At 38.6% G+C, this 23,112-nt stretch overlaps 2 protein-coding genes and 1 long non-coding RNA gene across 3 annotated transcripts; 2 read left to right on the top strand and 1 right to left on the bottom strand.

Annotated features, from left to right (window-relative positions):
* Positions 1-2,954: 2,954 nt before the first annotated feature.
* Positions 2,955-18,794, bottom strand: LOC145138168 (uncharacterized). Its single transcript, XM_079072297.1, has 7 exons — positions 17,784-18,794; positions 17,508-17,708; positions 17,234-17,340; positions 4,432-4,807; positions 4,158-4,349; positions 3,972-4,078; positions 2,955-3,888 (listed from the first exon to the last, which is right to left on the bottom strand). Exons 1-7 carry the CDS (start codon positions 18,684-18,686, stop codon positions 3,381-3,383), a joined length of 2,394 nt encoding a protein of 797 aa, XP_078928423.1. The 5' UTR covers positions 18,687-18,794; the 3' UTR covers positions 2,955-3,380.
* A 111-nt stretch (positions 18,795-18,905) lies between these two features.
* LOC145138169 (uncharacterized) lies at positions 18,906-19,717 on the top strand. Its single transcript, XR_013721358.1, has 2 exons — positions 18,906-19,122; positions 19,230-19,717. It is a non-coding gene; the product is annotated as an uncharacterized LOC145138169 (long non-coding RNA).
* A 1,281-nt stretch (positions 19,718-20,998) lies between these two features.
* On the top strand, positions 20,999-22,655 carry LOC145136243 (Tetratricopeptide repeat (TPR)-like superfamily protein). The gene has a single exon (XM_079070410.1). It carries the CDS (start codon positions 21,143-21,145, stop codon positions 22,601-22,603), a length of 1,461 nt encoding a protein of 486 aa, XP_078926536.1. The 5' UTR covers positions 20,999-21,142; the 3' UTR covers positions 22,604-22,655.
* Positions 22,656-23,112: the final 457 nt, after the last annotated feature.

Here is a 23,112-nt window from a genome sequence, read left to right as displayed (position 1 = left end):
GCGGTGGCACGTGGTGGTAGCCACCACCTCACGGTGGTGGTGGTGGCTTCATTGGTTTTCCGACCAAAGCAATACATACAACATAATACATCAACACACCTAAACACATGACAAAACACGCACACATCCACCTTCCACGGTGGCTGGTGGCGATGAAAGGTGGCAGCAGACGACAGCGTGACGAAAAGGATCGACGAAACGAGCCAGCGGAGGCGCCGACGCTATGAATGGTTGTTACACGGGCTGAGGCAGTCAACAAAAGAAGCAGGGAAGAAAAAGAGCAGCAACGGCGACCAACTGATGGTCTCTTCCGATTGTCTATTGCCATTGCGCTCCATGGCAGTCTTCGTCTTCAGCTGTGGTGGTGCGGCGGAGGAGATGGTGGCAACAACATCGATGTAACACCGTAACAGAAACGGGGAAGGAAATGGGTGGGGTCCGGTTTCTCTAACCACGACGATAGCAGCGACAACCCAACTTGTCGTCGCCGGCGGCAATGGAGGATACGACAGTGCACGGTCTCGCCGACATCCACGGTTGGCGGTGATAGCTCACGTATTCAGCGGAATGGCATAGCGGTGGCTCGGTGGTCGGAGAAGCAAGAGGGTAGGGTGGTAGGCGGTGGTGAGAGGCATAAGGGTGGAGGTGGCGGCTAGGTTATACATTAGGGTTAGGGTTCCTTAGGTTTTATATATCCGACTCAATGGAACTGATTGCCATAATGGCAGAAATGGTCCCTCCCTCATGAAATTATTTCGATTTTGCTCCTATATTTACTCTTTAAACCCCACCTTCTGAAACCCTTTACAAATTAAGTCTGAATTTTACCAAACAACCCCTCCCTCTACAAATCCTTTTCAAATTAGGTCCAAATGATACCAAACACCCCCTGTCTTCTAAAAATCTTTACGAAACCAATCCAAAACTTACACTTTTAACCCCCGGCTTCTAAAATTGTGACAGTTAGCTCCTCGACACCAACACGTTGCTATATAATTATTGATTTTAGGGCTACTATACATTTATTAATTTATTTATTTATTTACTTAATAAACGGGGTGTTACAAACTCACCACCGACTTCGATCTGATCTTACTGATCACATTGAACATGTATGCATTCCAATTGTGAATAATAACTAGTTAATTTTAATTGTCGTTTTAGTATTTAAATTATGTTGTCTTTTTTAAGTGTGTTTTTTTAATTATTGTGTTTCATAATTATCGCGTATTTTTTTATTTGTTGTGTGGTTTTTTAATTAAATGTTATTTTTAATATTATTTTAGATTCTTTTTTTAATTTTAAATTAGCAAAGTAATTTTTTAAATGAAAAAATGTTATGTTTTATTTTATTTTATATTTTCTAATTTTAATTAAATAAAAAATAATGATGTGAAAGTAGGTTGAGTGGGTTGAAAAAGATAAGGTTTCCATGTATTGTTGGTTTGAAAATATAGAAAAGAAAGAAAATAAAAAAGCTAATATGACAGTAGGTTGAATGGGTTGAGTTGGTTGAAAGGGAAAGACTCCTTTCAAGGAGCCTTGACAACCATTTTCTTCTAACACATCAATAAGCCTTCCAATTTCCAAACCAGAGTATTATAATTGTAAAGTTAAACCAAAAAAATTGTCAGGTACTAAAAATATAGTATAGATTAATATAAAGATGATATTAATAATAAGATAGTCCATGTGCAAATTATCCATGCTTCACCTGCATCCCCTTGAAATACTTCAAGAAGGATGTATTCCAATGTAGCATAGATATTACTTTTGTGGAATCCAGCACATGCTCCTTTTCGATCTTGATTTTCTGCCTGAATTCATTATAGCTTAGTGAACCCTAACAACTGCAACCAATATCAACATGACTATCTGAGTCCAAAAAAAATCACACTTCCAAAAATCCAAATCGATTTACCCCAAAAATCGATTGCTGCTCCCAATCAATACTATGAACGAAGAAGAGTTACATACCTTAGATTAGATTGTGGTTGGCGATTCGGCGTTGCAGGAGTAGTCATTGATCTACATTGGTAGTAGGAGAAATTGGAACCTGAAAATGCTCCCGTTACAAAGAGCGTTGGTCTCCAGATCATCCAAGAAGGTTAGGCTAAGGAGCAAGAAGGTCAATCACTTATATGTTAAAAGGGTGTTGATTTTTAGGGGCAATAGCATCAATCCACTTATTTTTTTTTTTAATTATAACTAGAAAGGTTACCCCCGCTACGCGGGGGCCAGAAGCTTTCAATGTTGTTTCCGAATTGATAAATATGACAGACATAGAAAGTGCAAGGATGAAAAGTCCGGGCTTTGCCCCGGACAAAAAATGTAAAAGTTTTGACTGCAAGGACCAGAAGTGTGAAAATTGCTAAAGAATTAAAGGGGTAGGAATTAGCAACTTTTTAGAAAAGGGATCAAAGTTGTCAAACCGTTAAAGTTTTGTGGCCAAACTTTAAATATTAAAAGGTTCCAAAAAAGTGTAAAAATATTGATTGCAAGGACCAAAAGTGTCAAAATGGGTAAAGAATAATGACCAAAGTTGCCAAAAAACATCCAAATTTAGTATTCCTAACTTCCAACAATAATACAGGGACCAATTCTACCAAAAAATGGGAAGTTGAATGGAACACAAACAAAAGGACATGAATAAATTAATTAAAGAAGTACAGGGATCGGATATGTAAATCAAGAGACCAAACTTGGACAAAGTATCCCAAGTTTACTATTCCTTTCTTCCACAACTTTAATATATATATATATATATATATATATATATATATATATATATATATATATATATATATATATATGATTATAAATATAAAAAGTAATTATAAAATGTTTTAAATTTTTTTTTGGACAAATATGATATTTTGAAAGTTTGAAAAGATAAATATGATATTTAGTTTTTAAAATAGACAAATACGATATTTTGAAGTTTAATAAAAATATATACAAAATTATTTCTATATTAAAATTTTAAAATCCCCAAAAGCCGGATCCAAATAATACAACATAATATGATTAACATATAACCACAATCATAGGGTGTTACATTTCCATACCTCAATAAATAGGGATCCTTTGATCTTGGAGATAGTAATCAAGGTACGAGCTGATAAAAATATTACTAGACACCAATAATCAAAAACAATTATTCCCTTGTTCTTTCATTGCTTAATCGTCAACCAACTTAAATAGTGGGCATCTTCATAAAAGGGCTTCTAGCACAACTTTTTTGACGACTTTCAAGAGAGTGTTCACGTACATCAAAGGAAACATTTTCCTTTTAACCGAATTCCTTGGAATGCAATTAATAATGGAAAATGGAAAGTTATGCTACAAAAAGTACAAACAAGAAGTAGCTCTTACAAATACTAAACATCTCTTTGCATTGGCCTAAACTGAATCCCTTGGACAATAACACCATCTAAAGCACTTCCCATAGATGTCAAGAACACATAGAGCAATCTATGATCTTCTAACTTATGTAATGGTTTACACAATATAACCTCCATCCAACCATCATATATGTGATCCATCCAGTGGTGCATGCTATCATCCGTGCAGTTTTTTGGCATTCTAGGAAATTTGGTTCTTGATATGTACGATGAATCATGGGATGTATTATCATAGTTCTTCGGCTTGATTACTGGTATATTAATAGGTTCATGCTGATTCAAATGTGCAATTTTGTAACTTCCAGATTCCATATCCAAGTTGTAAGATACTCTAAAGAAACCCTTATCATCAAGCTGCTTGTGGGTTTCTGCAAATTTGAAGACAATATAACACGCATAGGAATTTCCAGATGAAAACATGTCTGACTCAAGTTTACATACAAATGCATACGTTCCATATTGAAGTTGTATCGCCTCTTTGAACCTGTTGATGTATAAAGATATATTACTAAGAATTTTAGAGCAAATTAAGCTAGAGATTATATGATCCAAAGATAAAACAAAAACCTGGCATCAGATACTGACAACCTATTCGAACGATCATCAGAGCATAAAATCTCTATAGCTGGCAACATATGACATTTCCCACCCGTAGATTTGCATAGGGAGAACCACTGTTCATCAAATAGTTTTTAAAATGTCGTTATAAGGATATTAATAGTATACCATAAGATATAAAAATGGATTACGTACCTTTCTACCATTATCAATAAGTATCCCATCACATAGAAGGAAGTAGAGCTCCTTTTTGCTGCTGTTCTTGAAATACATGTCTGATCTCTGAATTATACCTTGGTAATCACTTGGGACCTTCTTCTCCCAATCTGTATCTTCATCTGATATCAATACACTTTCTAGTCCTTGAATCCCAATATGTCTTTTCATCTACGAAGATAAGATTTAAATTCAATCATACATTGTGATGATAATAAACACACATTTTATAATCGAAAGGGTAGTAGCTTACCATATGTACGGGTTCAAATTCAATTTGATGAATCAAGATGTTGGAAATGTCTTGCTCTTCTTTGAAATATGAGATCTTGTCTAACACAATGTAAAATTCAGCATTTTTATCACCATTGAGAACATGCCACAATCGAATCTTCAACCATCCATCCTTTTCTCTTTCTGCAATATGCGTAGAGGATACACTCAACTCTTGATATTTCCAGTTTATCCTTGCTAACTTTGATGATTCTCCATAGACATTTTCACGCTCTCTTTGAAAAGAAAAAACTAAGCTGGCTACATACATGACACCAGGTGATAACATACTTGTACTTATTCGGCAACGAATATTAAGTTGTTCACTATAAGGAAATATTGCCGCCTTTGAAAATCTGCATCCAATTAAATTTATGCATATTATAACATTACTCTACATATAGTAAACTCTAGTATAGAGATTGTAAAAAACACAGATAAATATATCAAAATATCTCTTTGATTTATAATTGGAAATATCACTCAAAAACCAATTGGTTTACAATGTGTTTTGTGTTGCTCTGCATATTCATAACTCGATATATGCTATATATATATATATATATATATATATATATATATATATATATATATATATATATATATATATATATATATAAGCTGGAGTAAGCTTATAATATTAAACAAGTAAAGAGACCCAACCACTCTTTGATGATGTCCCCTACTTTGTTCCAGAAATTGTGTTAGCTTTTAGGAGTGGAAGACAGGAGTGGAGGGATTAAGGAATTAAGATTCCAACAATCACCCCCGAATCTCTAAGTCCTTCTAGAGATGTCTTCAATCCCGATCAAGTCCCGCATTGTCTTGAACTTGGTTCGAGCCAATGGTTTTGTGAGAATGTCTGCCTTTTGTTCTTCACCTGGAATGTACTTCACCTCCACTTGTTCCTTTTCAACACACTTACGAATGAAGTGAAACCTAGTGTGAATGTGTTTACTTCTTCCGTGAAAAACGGGATTCTTTGTTAGTTCGATAGCCGACTTGTTATCAACTCTAAGAACCACCTTCTCTTGCGTTTTGTTCAAGATTTCTCCCAGCAAATCTTGAAGCCATATTGCTTGACATGCAGCCGCAGTGGCTGCCATGAACTCTGCCTCGCAAGATGATAAAGCAACAGTATCTTGCTTTTGCGAACACCATGTTATTGGAGACAACCCATAGTAGAAAATATGACCAGTTGTGCTTCTTCCGTCATCTGGATCAACATTATGACTACTACTGTAACCAATTATTCGATTTTGTCCCATCCTCTCGTACTTGATTCCGTATCCCGTTGTTCCTCGTAAATACCTTAGGATGTGTTTGATTGCAACACCATGTGATTCTCTTGGATCTTGCATGTATCGACTAACAACTCCAACCGCATATGCCATATCGGGTCTTTTCTGTAAGAGATATCTAAGGCATCCTACCAACTTTCGGTATTGTGTCGGGTCAATTTCGGGTTCATCTTCGGCCTTCGACATTTTGGTTCCTGGATCCATGGGAATGTGGGTAGGATTGCAATCATGTAAACCGGCTTCCTTCAGAATGCGTTGTGCATATGCTTCTTGGTTTATTGTAATCCCCGATTCATCCTGTTTGACTTCAATGCCCAGGTAGTAAGTTAATCTTCCAAGATCAGACATCTCGAAGTTCTTGGACATTTCAAATTTGAACCTTTTGATCATGCTCAAATTTGTACCTGTGACAAACAAATCATCAACATAGATTGCTAAAATTAGCAAGTTGGATCCTTCGTTCTTCCGGTACACCGATGGTTCTTTCATGCACTTGTGATATTTCATTCCTTTCAAAATCCCATCAAGTTTCGTATTCCATGCTCTCGGTGCTTGTCTAAGACCATATAGTGCTTTTGAAAGACGGTACACCTTGTGCTCGTCGCCTTTCCTTATGTAGCCTTCCGGTTGATACACATAGACGGTTTCTCTCAACTCTCCATGTAAGAAAGCCGTCTTGACATCCAAGTGGTGAAGCTCCCATCCATTGGTAGCGGCTAAGGCAAAGAGAAACCGTATGGTTTCGATGCGAGCTACCGGAGCAAATACTTCTTGAAAGTCAATACCAGGTTGTTGTACGTACCCTTTAGCAACCAACCTCGCCTTGTGTTTGTTTATGGTGTCATCTGCATTTTTCTTCAGCTTGAACACCCATTTGAGTCCAATGGGCTTCACCCGCATAGGTTTGTTTACGAGAGACCAAGTATTGTTCTTGTTGATCGAATTGATTTCTGTATTCATGGCTTTGACCCACTCTGGTTCGTTCTTCGCCTCTTCGGCATTGGTTGCTAGGAGAAGTTCTTCAATTTCATCAACATAAAGTACATAATCTCGTAATCGAATTGGAAGCACCTTTTGTCTTGTGGGCCTTTGGTTTTGAACATTTTTCACGTTGTTGTTGATCGGACTTGGTTGCTCATTTTCTTGTACCTCCACTCCGTCTTCAATCTCGTGATCCGATTCGTTTGGTTCGTTGTTTACATCGTTTCCTTGGTTGTTGTTTGCCTCATCTTCCGGTAAATCCCATGGTACTATGAATGATCCTGGTTCTTCATTGTCAGGTGTAGCTTCGTTAACCCAATTCCATCCTTTGGTTTCATTAAAAATAACGTCTCGACTTACGATTATTTTTTGTGTAACCGGGTTAAATAACCGATAGGCTTTTGTACCCGGTTCAGAACCAAGATGAACCAATGGTCTTGATCTTGCATCCAATTTTTTCACGTTTACCGGTTCAACTTTTGCATACGCTAAACACCCAAAGATGCGTACGTTCTCCAAATTAGGTTTTCTTTTATACAACTTCTCGTATGGAGTTGTATCACCAAGTACTCTTGTGTAAACACGGTTGATCAGGTTTGTGGAATGTTTTACCGCTTCTCCCCATAGATAGTTTGGAACATGCATCGCCTTCATGATACTTCGTGTCATGTCCATAAGTGTTCTGTTTCTTCGTTCCACAATACCGTTTTGTTGTGGTGAATATAGGGCGGTAAGATGGCGTTTGATTCCATTCATATCATAAAAGGAATTAAACTCGAGCGAAGTAAACTCACCTCCTCGATCACTTCGAAACACCTTTAAAGACTTTCCGAGCTCATTCTCCGCCAAAGCTTTAAATTTTTTGAAGTGTAAAAACGCCTCATTTTTCTCTTTTAAGAGAAAAATCCACATATACCGTGAAAAATCGTCAATTAGTGTGAAAATGTACCGATTTTGACCCTTCGTTGACGGTGTTATCGAACCACATAAATCACCGTGAACTAGCTCCAATGGCCGTGTTGCTTTATACGTCGTCATTAATGGAAATGACTTTCTTGTTTGCTTGCCCACCAAACAAGATTCACACAATTGATTTTCACTGTCAAAATGGGGTAACCCTTTGACTAGACCTTTCTTGGACATCTTTTTCATTGACTCGAAATTGATGTGTCCAAGTCTTGCATGCCAGCGCCACGTGTCTTCACTCAGTCTTGTATGAAGGCAAATAGGTACTCCAATGGGCAACTGTATTTTATAAAGGCGGTTTGGAGTTCTTTGTACCTTCATTAACAAGCAGTTGTCGGCATCATGCATTGTCAAATAGTTGTCTTTCATCCGAATATCGCACCCGGCTTCGGTTGCTTGTCCGAGACTTAAAATATTATTTTTCAAATCCGGAATGAAATAAATCTCCATTATCAATCGTTGTTGTCCCGATTTTCCTTGGAAAACAATTGAGCCTTTCCCTTTTATTTCGACACACGAATTATCACCGAATTTGACCTTTCCGGTTATTCCTTCGTCGAGTTCGGAGAAAAATGAATGATTTCCCGTCATGTGATTACTCGCCCCGTTGTCCAAATACCACACATCGTTTTCTTGTGAGTTGTATCGAGACGGTATCACTTTCTCTTCGTTCAAAAACACGGTCTCGTGTAAAAATACTGTTTCACCGGCATCGTCGTGTTCAGTAAAATTACTTTCTTGGAATTTTTGGGTTCTGTCCGGACATTTGGATGCGTAATGGCCCGACTTATCACATATGTAGCATATAATCTTCGACAGATCTTTTTTCGGGTTTCGGTTTGAGTCCGAATTAGAATTGGGCCGGTTATTGGGCTTATTATTGTTTTGGGCCGAATTGGGTCTATTTCCTTTTGGGCCTGACCCACTGGATCCTATTGACCCGGATCCACCACCCGACCCGCTTGACCCATTTCGATTAAAGCCTCCCGACTCGGTGCCATTAGAACCCTTCCCCCGTTTTCCCCAATTCGTCTTCCCCGACGATCCAGAACCTCCACCGCCATCATTTATCCGTCCACCACAACCACTCGTTCTAGCCATCAACACCCTTTGTTGCCCGTCTCCGCCTTCATCTGCTTTGATTCTTTCTTCATACGCTTTCAGACGCCCTACGACGTCATCGAAGGATACTGTCTTCAAGTCAAGCACTTGCTCGAGGGAGGCAACGATTTGAATGAACCGATGAGGTACCACCGTCAAGAGTTTCTTCATGAGTTTCGTTTCTCCGATGGGTTCTCCCAGTGACGCTGACTTCGAGGCGATTCCAGCGAGCTTTCCGGCGAAAGCGTCTATCGTCTCTGTCTCCTGCATCTTCAGTCGGTCTAGATCGGCGGTGAGAGTTTGAAGTTGAGCCTCTTTTACTCTGTCGGCTCCAACATGTCGAGCCCTAATCGACTCCCAGAGGACCTTCGCTTCATCGACGTCCCCTATCTGCATTATCAAGCTCTCAGGGATTGCTTGATACAGCAATCCCATGGCAAGGTAATTCTTTTCATCATTCTTCTCTTCTCCTGGATCGATTATGGTCCAGGCTTTATGAATTCGAAGTACAACTTTCATACGCAGGGACCATACGGTGTAATTTGTGGAATTCAACATCGGGCAAGCCACTGTGGTTGATCCTATCTCTTTGAGTTTCACCGGAGTCGGACCAGCATCACCACCATCTCCTTCTTTGTCTGACATCTTTACTGGTGTCCTTCTTGATCACCAGGTAATTCAAAGCTTTCACAGCTCCCCTTGACTGATTTCGAAAGCTCTGATACCAATTCTAGTATAGAGATTGTAAAAAACACAGATAAATATATCAAAATATCTCTTTGATTTATAATTGAAAATATCACTCAAAAACCAATTGGTTTACAATGTGTTTTGTGTTGCTCTGCATATTCATAACTCGATATATGCTATATATATATATATATATATATATATATATATATATATATATATATATATATATATATATATAAGCTGGAGTAAGCTTATAATATTAAACAAGTAAAGAGACCCAACCACTCTTTGATGATGTCCCCTACTTTGTTCCAGAAATTGTGTTAGCTTTTAGGAGTGGAAGACGGGAGTGGAGGGATTAAGGAATTAAGATTCCAACAGAAATTTCTTTCCTTTCAAAATCCCATCAAGTTTCGTATTCCATGCTCTCGGTGCTTGTCTAAGACTATATAGTGCTTTTGAAAGACGGTACACCTTGTGCTCGTCGCCTTTCCTTATGTAGCCTTCCGGTTGATACACATAGACGGTTTCTCTCAACTCTCCATGTAAGAAAGCCGTCTTGACATCCAAGTGGTGAAGCTCCCATCCATTGGTAGCGGCTAAGGCAATGAGAAACCGTATGGTTTCGATGCGAGCTACCGGAGCAAATACTTCTTGAAAGTCAATACCAGGTTGTTGTACGTACCCTTTAGCAACCAACCTCGCCTTGTGTTTGTTTATGGTGCCATCTGCATTTTTCTTCAGCTTGAACACCCATTTGAGTCCAATGGGCTTCACCCCCATAGGTTTGTTTACGAGAGACCAAGTATTGTTCTTGTTGATCGAATTGATTTCTGTATTCATGGCTTTGACCCACTCTGGTTCTTTCTTCGCCTCTTCAACCGATACCGGCTCGTCATTGGTTGCTAGGAGAAGTTCTTCAATTTCATCAACATAAAGTACATAATCTCGTAATCGAATTGGAAGCACCTTTTGTCTTGTGGGCCTTTGGTTTTGAACATTGTTCACGTTGTTGTTGATCGGACTTGGTTGCTCATTTTCTTGTACCTCCACTCCGTCTTCAATCTCGTGATCCGATTCGTTTGGTTCGTTGTTTACATCGTTTCCTTGGTTGTTGTTTGCCTCATCTTCCGGTAAATCCCATGGTACTATGAATGATCCTGGTTCTTCATTGTCAGGTGTAGCTTCGTTAACCCAATTCCATCCTTTGGTTTCATTAAAAATAACGTCTCGACTTACGATTATTTTTTGTGTAACCGGGTTAAATAACCGATAGGCTTTTGTACCCGGTTCAGAACCAAGATGAACCAATGGTCTTGATCTTGCATCCAATTTTTTCACGTTTACCGGTTCAACTTTTGCATACGCTAAACACCCAAAGACGCGTACGTTCTCCAAATTAGGTTTTCTTTTATACAACTTCTCGTACGGATTTGTATCACCAAGTACTCTTGTGTAAACACGGTTGATCAGGTTTGTGGAATGTTTTACCGCTTCTCCCCATAGATAGTTTGGAACATGCATCGCCTTCATGATACTTCGTGTCATGTCCATAAGTGTTCTGTTTCTTCGTTCCACAATACCGTTTTGTTGTGGTGAATATGGGGTGGTAAGATGGCGTTTGATTCCATTCATATCACAAAAGGAATTAAACTCGAGCGAAGTAAACTCACCTCCTCGATCACTTCGAAACACCTTTAAAGACTTTCCGAGCTCATTCTCCGCCAAAGCTTTAAATTTTTTGAAGTGTAAAAACGCCTCATTTTTCTCTTTTAAGAGAAAAATCCACATATACCGTGAAAAATCGTCAATTAGTGTGAAAATGTACCGATTTTGACCCTTCGTTGACGGTGTTATCGGACCACATAAATCACCGTGAACTAGCTCCAATGGTCGTGTTGCTTTATACGTCGTCATTAATGGAAATGACTTTCTTGTTTGCTTGCCCACCAAACAAGATTCACACAATTGATTTTCACTGTCAAAATGGGGTAACCCTTTGACTAGACCTTTCTTGGACATCTTTTTCATTGACTCGAAATTGATGTGTCCAAGTCTTGCATGCCAGCGCCACGTGTCTTCACTCAGTCTTGTATGAAGGCAAATAGGTACTCCAATAGGCAACTGTATTTTATAAAGGCGGTTTGGAGTTCTTTGTACCTTCATTAACAAGCAGTTGTCGGCATCATGCATTGTCAAATAGTTGTCTTTCATCCGAATATCGCACCCGGCTTCGGTTGCTTGTCCGAGACTGAAAATATTATTTTTCAAATCCGGAATGAAATAAATCTCCGTTATCAATCGTTGTTGTCCCGATTTTCCTTGGAAAACAATTGAGCCTTTCCCTTTTATTTCGACACACGAATTATCACCGAATTTGACCTTTCCGGTTATTCCTTCGTCGAGTTCGGAGAAAAATGAATGATTTCCCGTCATGTGATTACTCGCCCCGTTGTCCAAATACCACACATCGTTTTCTTGTGAGTTGTATCGAGACGGTATCACTTTCTCTTCGTTCAAAAACACGGTCTCGTGTAAAAATACTGTTTCACCGGCATCGTCGTGTTCAGTAAAATTACTTTCTTGGAATTTTTGGGTTCTGTCCGGACATTTGGATGCGTAATGGCCCGACTTATCACATCTGTAGCATATAATCTTCGACAGATCTTTTTTCGGGTTTCTGTTTGAGTCCGAATTAGAATTGGGCTGGTTATTGGGCTTATTATTGTTTTGGGCCGAATTGGGTCTATTTCCTTTTGGGCCTGACCCACCGGATCCTACTGACCCGGATCCACCACCCGACCCGCTTGACCCATTTCGATTAAAGCCTCCCGACTCGGTGCCATTAGAACCCTTCCCCCGTTTTCCCCAATTCGTCTTCCCCGACGATCCAGAACCTCCACCGCCATCATTTCTCCATCCACCACCACCACTCGTTCTAGCCATCAACACCCTTTGTTGCCCGTCTCCGCCTTCATCTGCTTTGATTCTTTCTTCATACGCTTTCAGACGCCCTACGACGTCATCGAAGGATACTGTCTTCAAGTCAAGCACTTGCTCGAGGGAGGCAACGATTTGAATGAACCGATGAGGTACCACCGTCAAGAGTTTCTTCACGAGTTTCGTTTCTCCGATGGGTTCTCCCAGTGACGCTGACTTCGAGGCGATTCCAGCGAGCTTTCCGGCGAAAGCGTCTATCGTCTCTGTCTCCTGCATCTTCAGTCGGTCTAGATCGGCGGTGAGAGTTTGAAGTCGAGCCTCTTTTACTCTGTCGGCTCCAACATGTCGAGCCCTAATCGACTCCCAGAGGACCTTCACTTCATCGACGTCCCCTATCTGCATTATCAAGCTCTCAGGGATTGCTTGATACAGCAATCCCATGGCAAGGTAATTCTTTTCATCATTCTTCTCTTCTCCTGGATCGATTATGGTCCAGGCTTTATGAATTTGAAGTACAACTTTCATACGCAGGGACCATACGGTGTAATTTGTGGAATTCAACATCGGGCAAGCCACTGTGGTTGATCCTATCTCTTTGAGTTTCACCGGAGCCGGACCAGCATCTCCACCATCTCCTTCTTTGTCTGACATCTTTACTGGTGTCCTTCTTGATCACCAGGTAATTCAAAGCTTTCACAGCTCCCCTTGACTGATTTCGAAAGCTCTGATACCAATTCTAGTATAGAGATTGTAAAAAACACAGATAAATATATCAAAATATCTCTTTGATTTATAATTGGAAATATCACTCAAAAACCAATTGGTTTACAATGTGTTTTGTGTTGCTCTGCATATTCATAACTCGATATATGCTATATATATATATATATATATATATATATATATATATATATATATATATATATATATATATATATATATATATATATATATATATAAGCTGGAGTAAGCTTATAATATTAAACAAGTAAAGAGACCCAACCACTCTTTGATGATGTCCCCTACTTTGTTCCAGAAATTGTGTTAGCTTTTAGGAGTGGAAGACAGGAGTGGAGGGATTAAGGAATTAAGATTCCAACAGAAATTTCATTCCTTTCAAAATCCCATCAAGTTTCGTATTCCATGCTCTCGGTGCTTGTCTAAGACCATATAGTGCTTTTGAAAGACGGTACACCTTGTGCTCGTCGTCTTTCCTTATGTAGCCTTCCGGTTGATACACATAGACGGTTTCTCTCAACTCTCCATGTAAGAAAGCCGTCTTGACATCCAAGTGGTGAAGCTCCCATCCATTGGTAGCGGCTAAGGCAATGAGAAACCGTATGGTTTCGATGCGAGCTACCGGAGCAAATACTTCTTGAAAGTCAATACCAGGTTGTTGTACGTACCCTTTAGCAACCAACCTCGCCTTGTGTTTGTTTATGGTGCCATCTGCATTTTTCTTCAGCTTGAACACCCATTTGAGTCCAATGGGCTTCACCCCCATAGGTTTGTTTACGAGAGACCAAGTATTATTCTTGTTGATCGAATTGATTTCTGTATTCATGGCTTTGACCCACTCTGGTTCTTTCTTCGCCTCTTCAACCGATACCGGCTCGTCATTGGTTGCTAGGAGAAGTTCTTCAATTTCATCAACATAAAGTACATAATCTCGTAATCGAATTGGAAGCACCTTTTGTCTTGTGGGCCTTTGGTTTTGAACATTGTTCACGTTGTTGTTGATCGGACTTGGTTGCTCATTTTCTTGTACCTCCACTCCGTCTTCAATCTCGTGATCCGATTCGTTTGGTTCGTTGTTTACATCGTTTCCTTGGTTGTTGTTTGCCTCATCTTCCGGTAAATCCCATGGTACTATGAATGATCCTGGTTCTTCATTGTCAGGTGTAGCTTCGTTAACCCAATTCCATCCTTTGGTTTCATTAAAAATAACGTCTCGACTTACGATTATTTTTTGTGTAACCGGGTTAAATAACCGATAGGCTTTTGTACCCGGTTCAGAACCAAGATGAACCAATGGTCTTGATCTTGCATCCAATTTTTTCACGTTTACCGGTTCAACTTTTGCATACGCTAAACACCCAAAGATGCGTACGTTCTCCAAATTAGGTTTTCTTTTATACAACTTCTCGTACGGAGTTGTATCACCAAGTACTCTTGTGTAAACACGGTTGATCAGGTTTGTGGAATGTTTTACCGCTTCTCCCCATAGATAGTTTGGAACATGCATCGCCTTCATGATACTTCGTGTCATGTCCATAAGTGTTCTGTTTCTTCGTTCCACAATACCGTTTTGTTGTGGTGAATATGGGGCGGTAAGATGGCGTTTGATTCCATTCATATCACAAAAGGAATTAAACTCGAGCGAAGTAAACTCACCTCCTCGATCACTTCGAAACACCTTTAAAGACTTTCCGAGCTCATTCTCCGCCAAAGCTTTAAATTTTTTGAAGTGTAAAAACGCCTCATTTTTCTCTTTTAAGAGAAAAATCCACATATACCGTGAAAAATCGTCAATTAGTGTGAAAATGTACCGATTTTGACCCTTCGTTGACGGTGTTATCGGACCACATAAATCACCGTGAACTAGCTCCAATGGCCGTTTTGCTTTGTACGTCGTCATTAATGGAAATGACTTTCTTGTTTGCTTGCCCACCAAACAAGATTCACACAATTGATTTTCACTGTCAAAATGGGGTAACCCTTTGACTAGACCTTTCTTGGACATCTTTTTCATTGACTCGAAATTGATGTGTCCAAGTCTTGCATGCCAGCGCCACGTGTCTTCACTCAGTCTTGTATGAAGGCAAATAGGTACTCCAATGGGCAACTGTATTTTATAAAGGCGGTTTGGAGTTCTTTGTACCTTCATTAACAAGCAGTTGTCGGCATCATGCATTGTCAAATAGTTGTCTTTCATCCGAATATCGCACCCGGCTTCGGTTGCTTGTCCGAGACTGAAAATATTATTTTTCAAATCCGGAATGAAATAAATCTCCGTTATCAATCGTTGTTGTCCCGATTTTCCTTGGAAAACAATTGAGCCTTTCCCTTTTATTTCGACACACGAATTATCACCGAATTTGACCTTTCCGGTTATTCCTTCGTCGAGTTCGGAGAAAAATGAATGATTTCCCGTCATGTGATTACTCGCCCCGTTGTCCAAATACCACACATCGTTTTCTTGTGAGTTGTATCGAGACGGTATCACTTTCTCTTCGTTCAAAAACACGGTCTCGTGTAAAAATACTGTTTCACCGGCATCGTCGTGTTCAGTAAAATTACTTTCTTGGAATTTTTGGGTTCTGTCCGGACATTTGGATGCGTAATGGCCTGACTTATCACATCTGTAGCATATAATCTTCGACAGATCTTTTTTCGGGTTTCTGTTTGAGTCCGAATTAGAATTGGGCTGGTTATTGGGCTTATTATTGTTTTGGGCCGAATTGGGTCTATTTCCTTTTGGGCCTGACCCACCGGATCCTACTGACCCGGATCCACCACCCGACCCGCTTGACCCATTTCGATTAAAGCCTCCCGACTCGGTGCCATTAGAACCCTTCCCCCGTTTTCCCCAATTCGTCTTCCCCGACGATCCAGAACCTCTACCGCCATCATTTCTCCATCCACCACCACCACTCGTTCTAGCCATCAACACCCTTTGTTGCCCGTCTCCGCCTTCATCTGCTTTGATTCTTTCTTCATACGCTTTCAGACGCCCTACGACGTCATCGAAGGATACTGTCTTCAAATCAAGCACTTGCTCGAGGGAGGCAACGATTTGAATGAACCGATGAGGTACCACCGTCAAGAGTTTCTTCACGAGTTTCGTTTCTCCGATGGGTTCTCCCAGTGACGCTGACTTCGAGGCGATTCCAGCGAGCTTTCCGGCGAAAGCGTCTATCGTCTCTGTCTCCTGCATCTTCAGTCGGTCTAGATCGACGGTGAGAGTTTGAAGTCGAGCCTCTTTTACTCTGTCGGCTCCAACATGTCGAGCCCTAATCGACTCCCAGAGGACCTTCGCTTCATCGACGTCCCCTATCTGCATTATCAAGCTCTCAGGGATTGCTTGATACAGCAATCCCATGGCAAGGTAATTCTTTTCATCATTCTTCTCTTCTCCTGGATCGATTATGGTCCAGGCTTTATGAATTCGAAGTACAACTTTCATACGCAGGGACCATACGGTGTAATTTGTGGAATTCAACATCGGGCAAGCCACTGTGGTTGATCCTATCTCTTTGAGTTTCACCGGAGCCGGACCAGCATCACCACCATCTCCTTCTTTGTCTGACATCTTTACTGGTGTCCTTCTTGATCACCAAGTAATTCAAAGCTTTCACAGCTCCCCTTGACTGATTTCGAAATCTCTGATACCAATTCTAGTATAGAGATTGTAAAAAACACAGATAAATATATCAAAATATCTCTTTGATTTATAATTGGAAATATCACTCAAAAACCAATTGGTTTACAATGTGTTTTGTGTTGCTCTGCATATTCATAACTCGATATATGCTATATATATATATATATATATATATATATATATATATATATATATATATATATATATATAAGCTGGAGTAAGCTTATAATATTAAACAAGTAAAGAGACTCAACCACTCTTTGATGATGTCCCCTACTTTGTTTCAGAAATTGTGTTAGCTTTTAGGAGTGGAAGACACGCGTGGAGGGATTAAGGAATTAAGATTCCAACATAAACAACAGTAACAATTGTTTAAGAAACTCGATCCATGAACAAAAGGATAAAAAAAAACTAACCTGAATTTTCTTCCTGATTGCCATTTATAGGATCTTTTATTCATGTTTAAAAATCTTTTTGCTGATATCAGTTCACATTTTATTCCATCTTCGTTAACTGAAAAGACCTGTTCATAAAGAACCTTTAAGCTACGTGTGATTGATATTATATATTATGTAAAAGATTGTAATTAACAATGTGTCCCCTAGTATTTTAAGAAGACAATATAACTGATCAGATACATCATATATGCATTATTAATTAAATCTATAGGATATATATAGAAGATGTTACCCGTTCACGATCATCGAAGAGAATTCCCTTGTGAAGAAGTGAGAATAGTTCCTTTTTGGTATTATAAACAGCAAGAGGGTTTAATCTCTTTATTATGTCTTCACTATCCTGTGGTAGTTTCATCTTCCAAAATTCCTCAGTGTCAAATTCTTGTGCCATGGCATTTTTCAACTTCTCTTCCTTCTCAAATTCATATTCCACCTATCAAAATTAGATGGATGTTAATATATGTTTTCTAGTAGTTGGTAATAAGGTGGAAAACTGAATCAAACTTACTTGATATTCAAGTGCAGCTTCAAGTTCTTTTACTATATCATCCATCAATGGTCGTTCTTTTGTGTCTCTCTGCAAACATCTATACGCAACCGTAGAAAACGTGTACAAACAATTTGGTGAGATTTGTCCCCTATGAAAGATAATTGTATCCAGTTTCATTTCTTTGTAACACTTTTGTGCAAATGTTGGCAAAAAGCGACGAAAATCATCGTAATTTTCTACACAAAACCTTCCACATAAAACTTCAAATAAAACCACACCGAAGGAGTAAACATCTGATTCTTTTGTCAAGTACCCTATCTCCATGTACAGTGGATCACAATACCCAAACGTCCCAACTGTATTAGAGACCAAAAATGTAAATTGTTGGTTAGCAGGGCCGAATTTGGAAAGGCCAAAATCCGAAACCTTGGATTTCCAGTTTTCATCAAGTAGGATGTTGGAGCTTTTGATATCACGATGTAAGACCCTTTGTTGGGTGTCTCCAGGATCATGAAGGTATTGTAGTCCACGAGCTGCTCCTATGCATATATGAAGGCGTTGAATCCATGAAAGATCGTTGCTTTTTAAATACAAGTCGAGACTTTTGTTGGATAGATACTCATACACAAGGATATTCTCACCATTCTCATCACAAAATCCTAATAGAGAAACAAGATTTTCATGTTTGTATTGAGAAAGCATCATGATCTCTTTCCAAAACTCGGGGGGTCCTTGCCCAAAAGCAGTATCTAAGCGCTTTACAGCAACCATAGTCAGCTTATCTGATAAGACAAGTTCTCCTCTGTAAACTTTCCCGAATCCTCCTACACCAATATAGTTGCTGACCCCGAAATTGTTGGTTGCGGATTCAATTTCTTTGAGCCTAATTTTGAGATGATCAAATTCTTTTATGGAGGACATTCTTTTGATGATCGAAAGAAACACCAAATAAAAATGCAACTGAGCAATTACAAATTGGATAACTTACGAGTATATTTAAAATATACCATTACCACTCGGTCAACTCTCTTTGGTATCCTTAAAATGATACTCTAGTAGTATAAAATGTTTTCCATACCTACTAAATATATATAATAGGAATTGAGTGGGTGAAAAAAGCCAATCCGAGCTGATTTTTCCACAGCATCTTCTTATTTTTCCACTGAAAATTTAATGCATTTGACAGTTATACCCTCCCTTAATTATTGAGGAGAGAAAGATTCCAAGATTTTTTTCCAAATGAAGACACGACCCTCCTTCCTGTAATCTTCTCCAAGAATCCTACTTCACTCTCATTACTACTCATCTTGCCATCAAATTCGAAATTGAATCTTGTCCACGTGTGCTTCCTTCTACGGTATCACTCTAAGTTCTTCATCTTCGACCTCCAATAATCTCTTATCTTCTCATTACCCAAATAAAGTTCAAGTAAATTAATCTCCATTTTCATTTCCTCCTTCACAGTGAAATCAAAGGTAAAAACAGAAAAGATGAGAACTTGAACAAGTTAAATGGAACTACAGTTTGCTTTTTCAGATGTTACCCAATTAGATATTTTATAGCAAAGTTGGGGGTTTCAATCGATATTGCCGTAGCTTGCCTCGCTAGTCGATCAGGAGGTGTTAAAGATTCATGGAGAACGGGAGATGTTTAAACTGGTTCGAATTTTCCTTAGTTTGAAGACGCATCTGATGGATAATTGTCAATACATTAGTTCTTGACTTTCTTGTGTTTTTTTTACTTTCTTGAATATCCCTAAATTAAAAAGAGGGGCATAATTGCCATTACATTAATTATTTAGTGGATGCAAGTTTCTATGGAAAAATCACCCCATCCCCATATAAGTGATTATTATTACTTCAAGTTGTGATAATTTATTTGTTTTAAATGCTTGTAAGAAAGTGATTATGATTATGACTTTTTGATTCTTTAATGTAAAAACTAATTCTATATGGAGAAGCAGCCAGTAGGTAAGGAGTTATTATAAGAAACTAATTATTATTGGGAGTTTGGGACAAATGTAAAATTACCTAACTCTTAGTAGATTTCCTTTTTTATATATGAATTACAGTGGCTTATGGTCAAAGCTTCTCGTGGATCATATTGTAACTACAAGAAATGTTATTTTTATCAAGCTTTCAGCATAGACTCTACGAGGAAATATGTGTTGCTTTCATTATAGTTCAAGATACATCTTTAGCAAAAAAAAAAAAAAAAAAAAAAAAGAGCTATTAATGATCAAATGCCAAACATAAGTCAATATCTTGTTTATTGTTATGGTGATCCAGTTGATCAGTCCCTCCTAGTTTAAAAATGACCTAATTTGTATGTGGAGATGATTGACACCACTGAGTAGTATTAAAAAATTAACAATCTTTTTCTATAGAAATCCAACAGAAGGTTTACATATTGGTAGCCTAATTGGGCACTCTAAGCTCGCATACATAAATAAGCCCAGAATGCATACAAAGAATCATCCCTTTTACATCTCCCCTTAATTTAGGGTTCTTAATCCAAGTCTTCCAGCTTCATTCGTATTCTGGTGGCAACCGGTTTTGAGATTCAACTTCGAGAAAATGATTGTTGCATGCAGTTCATCTACGAGTTCGTCGATGATGGGTACAGGTAATTTATCAAACATAGTTGTCTTATTTAGGGCCTTATAATCGATGCAAAACCTCCGGCTGCCGTTTTTCTTTTTCACCAACAATAATGGGTTTGGGCTTAGAACGGGCTAGTATTGGGTTGTATTATGTGGGCTTCCACCGTCTCCTTCATAAGTTTCTCAATTTCTTCTTTTTGGGCATGCATGTATCTTTATGGTCGAACGCAAACGGGTAATGTACATTCCCGAAGGATGATTACATGCTTGTGGCTATGTTGGGGAGGCTACTAAACCGGTTATTTAGCACGGTTAGAACTTTGGTTGCTAAATCGGAACATTTCCGAGATTTTGATATCAATTATGTCAAAACTCCATACAAAAATAAGTATAAATTTATCATTTTACGTAAATGAAAATGACAAATACTAAACAAACTGAATATTTAAGAACAGTAAAAATGAAAAACAAAAGATATGATTGTTGGACCATATCTCCATACCATATGCACGTGTAATTTACTTTTTTTTTTTTTTTTTAACCAATTCTATGTTTAGAAACTCCAAAAAGAAATAGCCCGACAATAAAAAGCAACCTCCATAAAGATCAAACTGTGACATCTAAACGAAAGACCACAAAACCAATAACTACAATAACAATCGCAACACAATCAGAAACAACCAGGCCTACTTCCACAAACAGAACGATCGCTTCATCACTCGGCGATTCATCAATAACTATAATACAATTATAATGGAAGCTGCACTGTCATAAAATGAGCAGAGGCGGCACGATCAGGGAGGTTGAACGGAAAATCCTCAGCCACCTCCACGGCCGCCGTAGCCGGATACATCTTACCCAAATCCATGCTCACATCCTCCGCCACCACCTCCACCAATCCAACCACATCCTCTCTCACTTCATCTCCGTCTGTGGCTCCCTCCGCAAAATGGACTACGCCCATCTCATCTTTCTCCAAACCCACCACCCCAACATCCTCCTCTACAATTCAATGATCAAAGGTTACTCACTCTCACCACCCTTCCAAACGTCACTTCACTTATTCTGCACCATGAAGAAACACCGAATTTGGCCTGATGAGTTCACCTTCGCTCCTATACTTAAGTCATGTTCCAATCTTTCCGACGTTAAATTCGGGCAAACGGTACATTCTCAGGTTGTTTCACTTGGATTTCATTGTTTCAGTGCTATTAGAGTCGGAATAGTTGAAATGTATACAAAATTTGGATTATTGGAAGATGCCAAGAAGGTGTTCGATGAAATGCACCAAAGAGATGTAATCATTTGGAATTTATTGATTCATGGGTATTGTAAAACAGGAAACGTAGATATGGGGTATAACCTCTTTAAACAAATGAAAGAGAGAAACATCGTTTCTTGGAATACAATGTTATCTTCCCTATCAAAAAGTAATCGGGATTTTGAAGCCATGAAACTTTTCCATGAAATGCGCGATAAAGAATTCGAACCTGATGAGGCAACAATCGTGACAATGCTTCCAGTTTGTGCACGTTTAGGCGAAGACAACATCGGGCAATGGATCCATTCATATGCAAAATCAAATGGATTCTACCAAAATCATGTTTCTGTATGCAATTCACTTATCGATTTCTACTGCAAACGTGGAAATCTTGATTCTGCTTTCATGGTTTTCAATGATATCCCATCAAAAACCGTTGTTTCTTGGAACATCATCATCTCTGGTTTGGGTTTCAATGGGAATGGCGAAAAGGGGTTATCTCTTTTTGATGAAATGATCAAGAACGGATTTAACCCTAACGTATCCACTTTTATTGGGGTTTTATCATGTTGTGTACATTCAGGGTTGATTCAAAGAGGAAGAGACTTGTTTTCTTCAATGGCGTTGAATCATAAGATTGAGCCAAAGCTTGAGCATTATGGGTGCATGGTTGATCTTCTTGGGCGTGGTGGGTTTGTGAAAGAAGCTTATGGATTGGTGAAAAGTATGCCAATGAAACCAAATGCTGTTTTATGGGGTGCATTGTTGAGTTCTTGTTGTAATTTTGGTGAGATGGAAGTTGCAGAAGTAGCAATTAAGGAACTTATAACTTTGGAGCCATGGAATTCTGGGAATTATGTATTGTTGTCGAATTTGTATGCAGAAAGAGGGAAATGGGATGAAATTGAGAAGGTTAGAGTGTTGATGATGGATAATAAGATTGAGAAAGCACCAGGGCAAAGTATGGTTAGGTAATTTCAGTGGAATGTAGTTTACAAAAGGGAAATTAATACCAAGTAAATTTTAATCGTTTTGCTCTTCTTTCGATATTTTTCTAATGATTGTTTATCCTATTTTCTGAAAATAATGTTGTAATACACTAGCAAACACAAATCTTATACAGGGGGGTGGACGAGGTTTTTAAATTTTACATAGAAATTCAACATAAGAAAACTGAGAGAAAAAAAAAAGGGATAATGACTTATGAGGGTAATAACGTTTCCCGTTTGTCCATATTAGGTCACTAACGTATTTTTTATGTGTATTACACCATTAAGGTTGTTATAACCATTTAGAAATAATCCCTTTTACCGGTTTATTCCTGTTAAAAGGACTATTTGTAAACGGTTAGAATAACCTTAATGGTGTAATACGTACAAAAAATACGTAGAGACCTAAAATGGACAAACAGGAAACGTTATTACCCTCCTAAGATTTTTAGTATTTATTATTTTGAATATATATTTTTAAGATTTTTAGTATTT

The sequence above is a fragment of the Lactuca virosa genome, chromosome 9 (assembly GCF_052849685.1).
Source record: "Lactuca virosa cultivar CGN04683 chromosome 9, Lactuca_virosa_CGN04683_v6, whole genome shotgun sequence".
Taxonomy (NCBI): domain Eukaryota; kingdom Viridiplantae; phylum Streptophyta; class Magnoliopsida; order Asterales; family Asteraceae; genus Lactuca; species Lactuca virosa.
The sequence above is the reverse complement of the archived record's forward strand: the minus strand, read 5'-3'. Positions and strand labels throughout refer to the sequence as shown.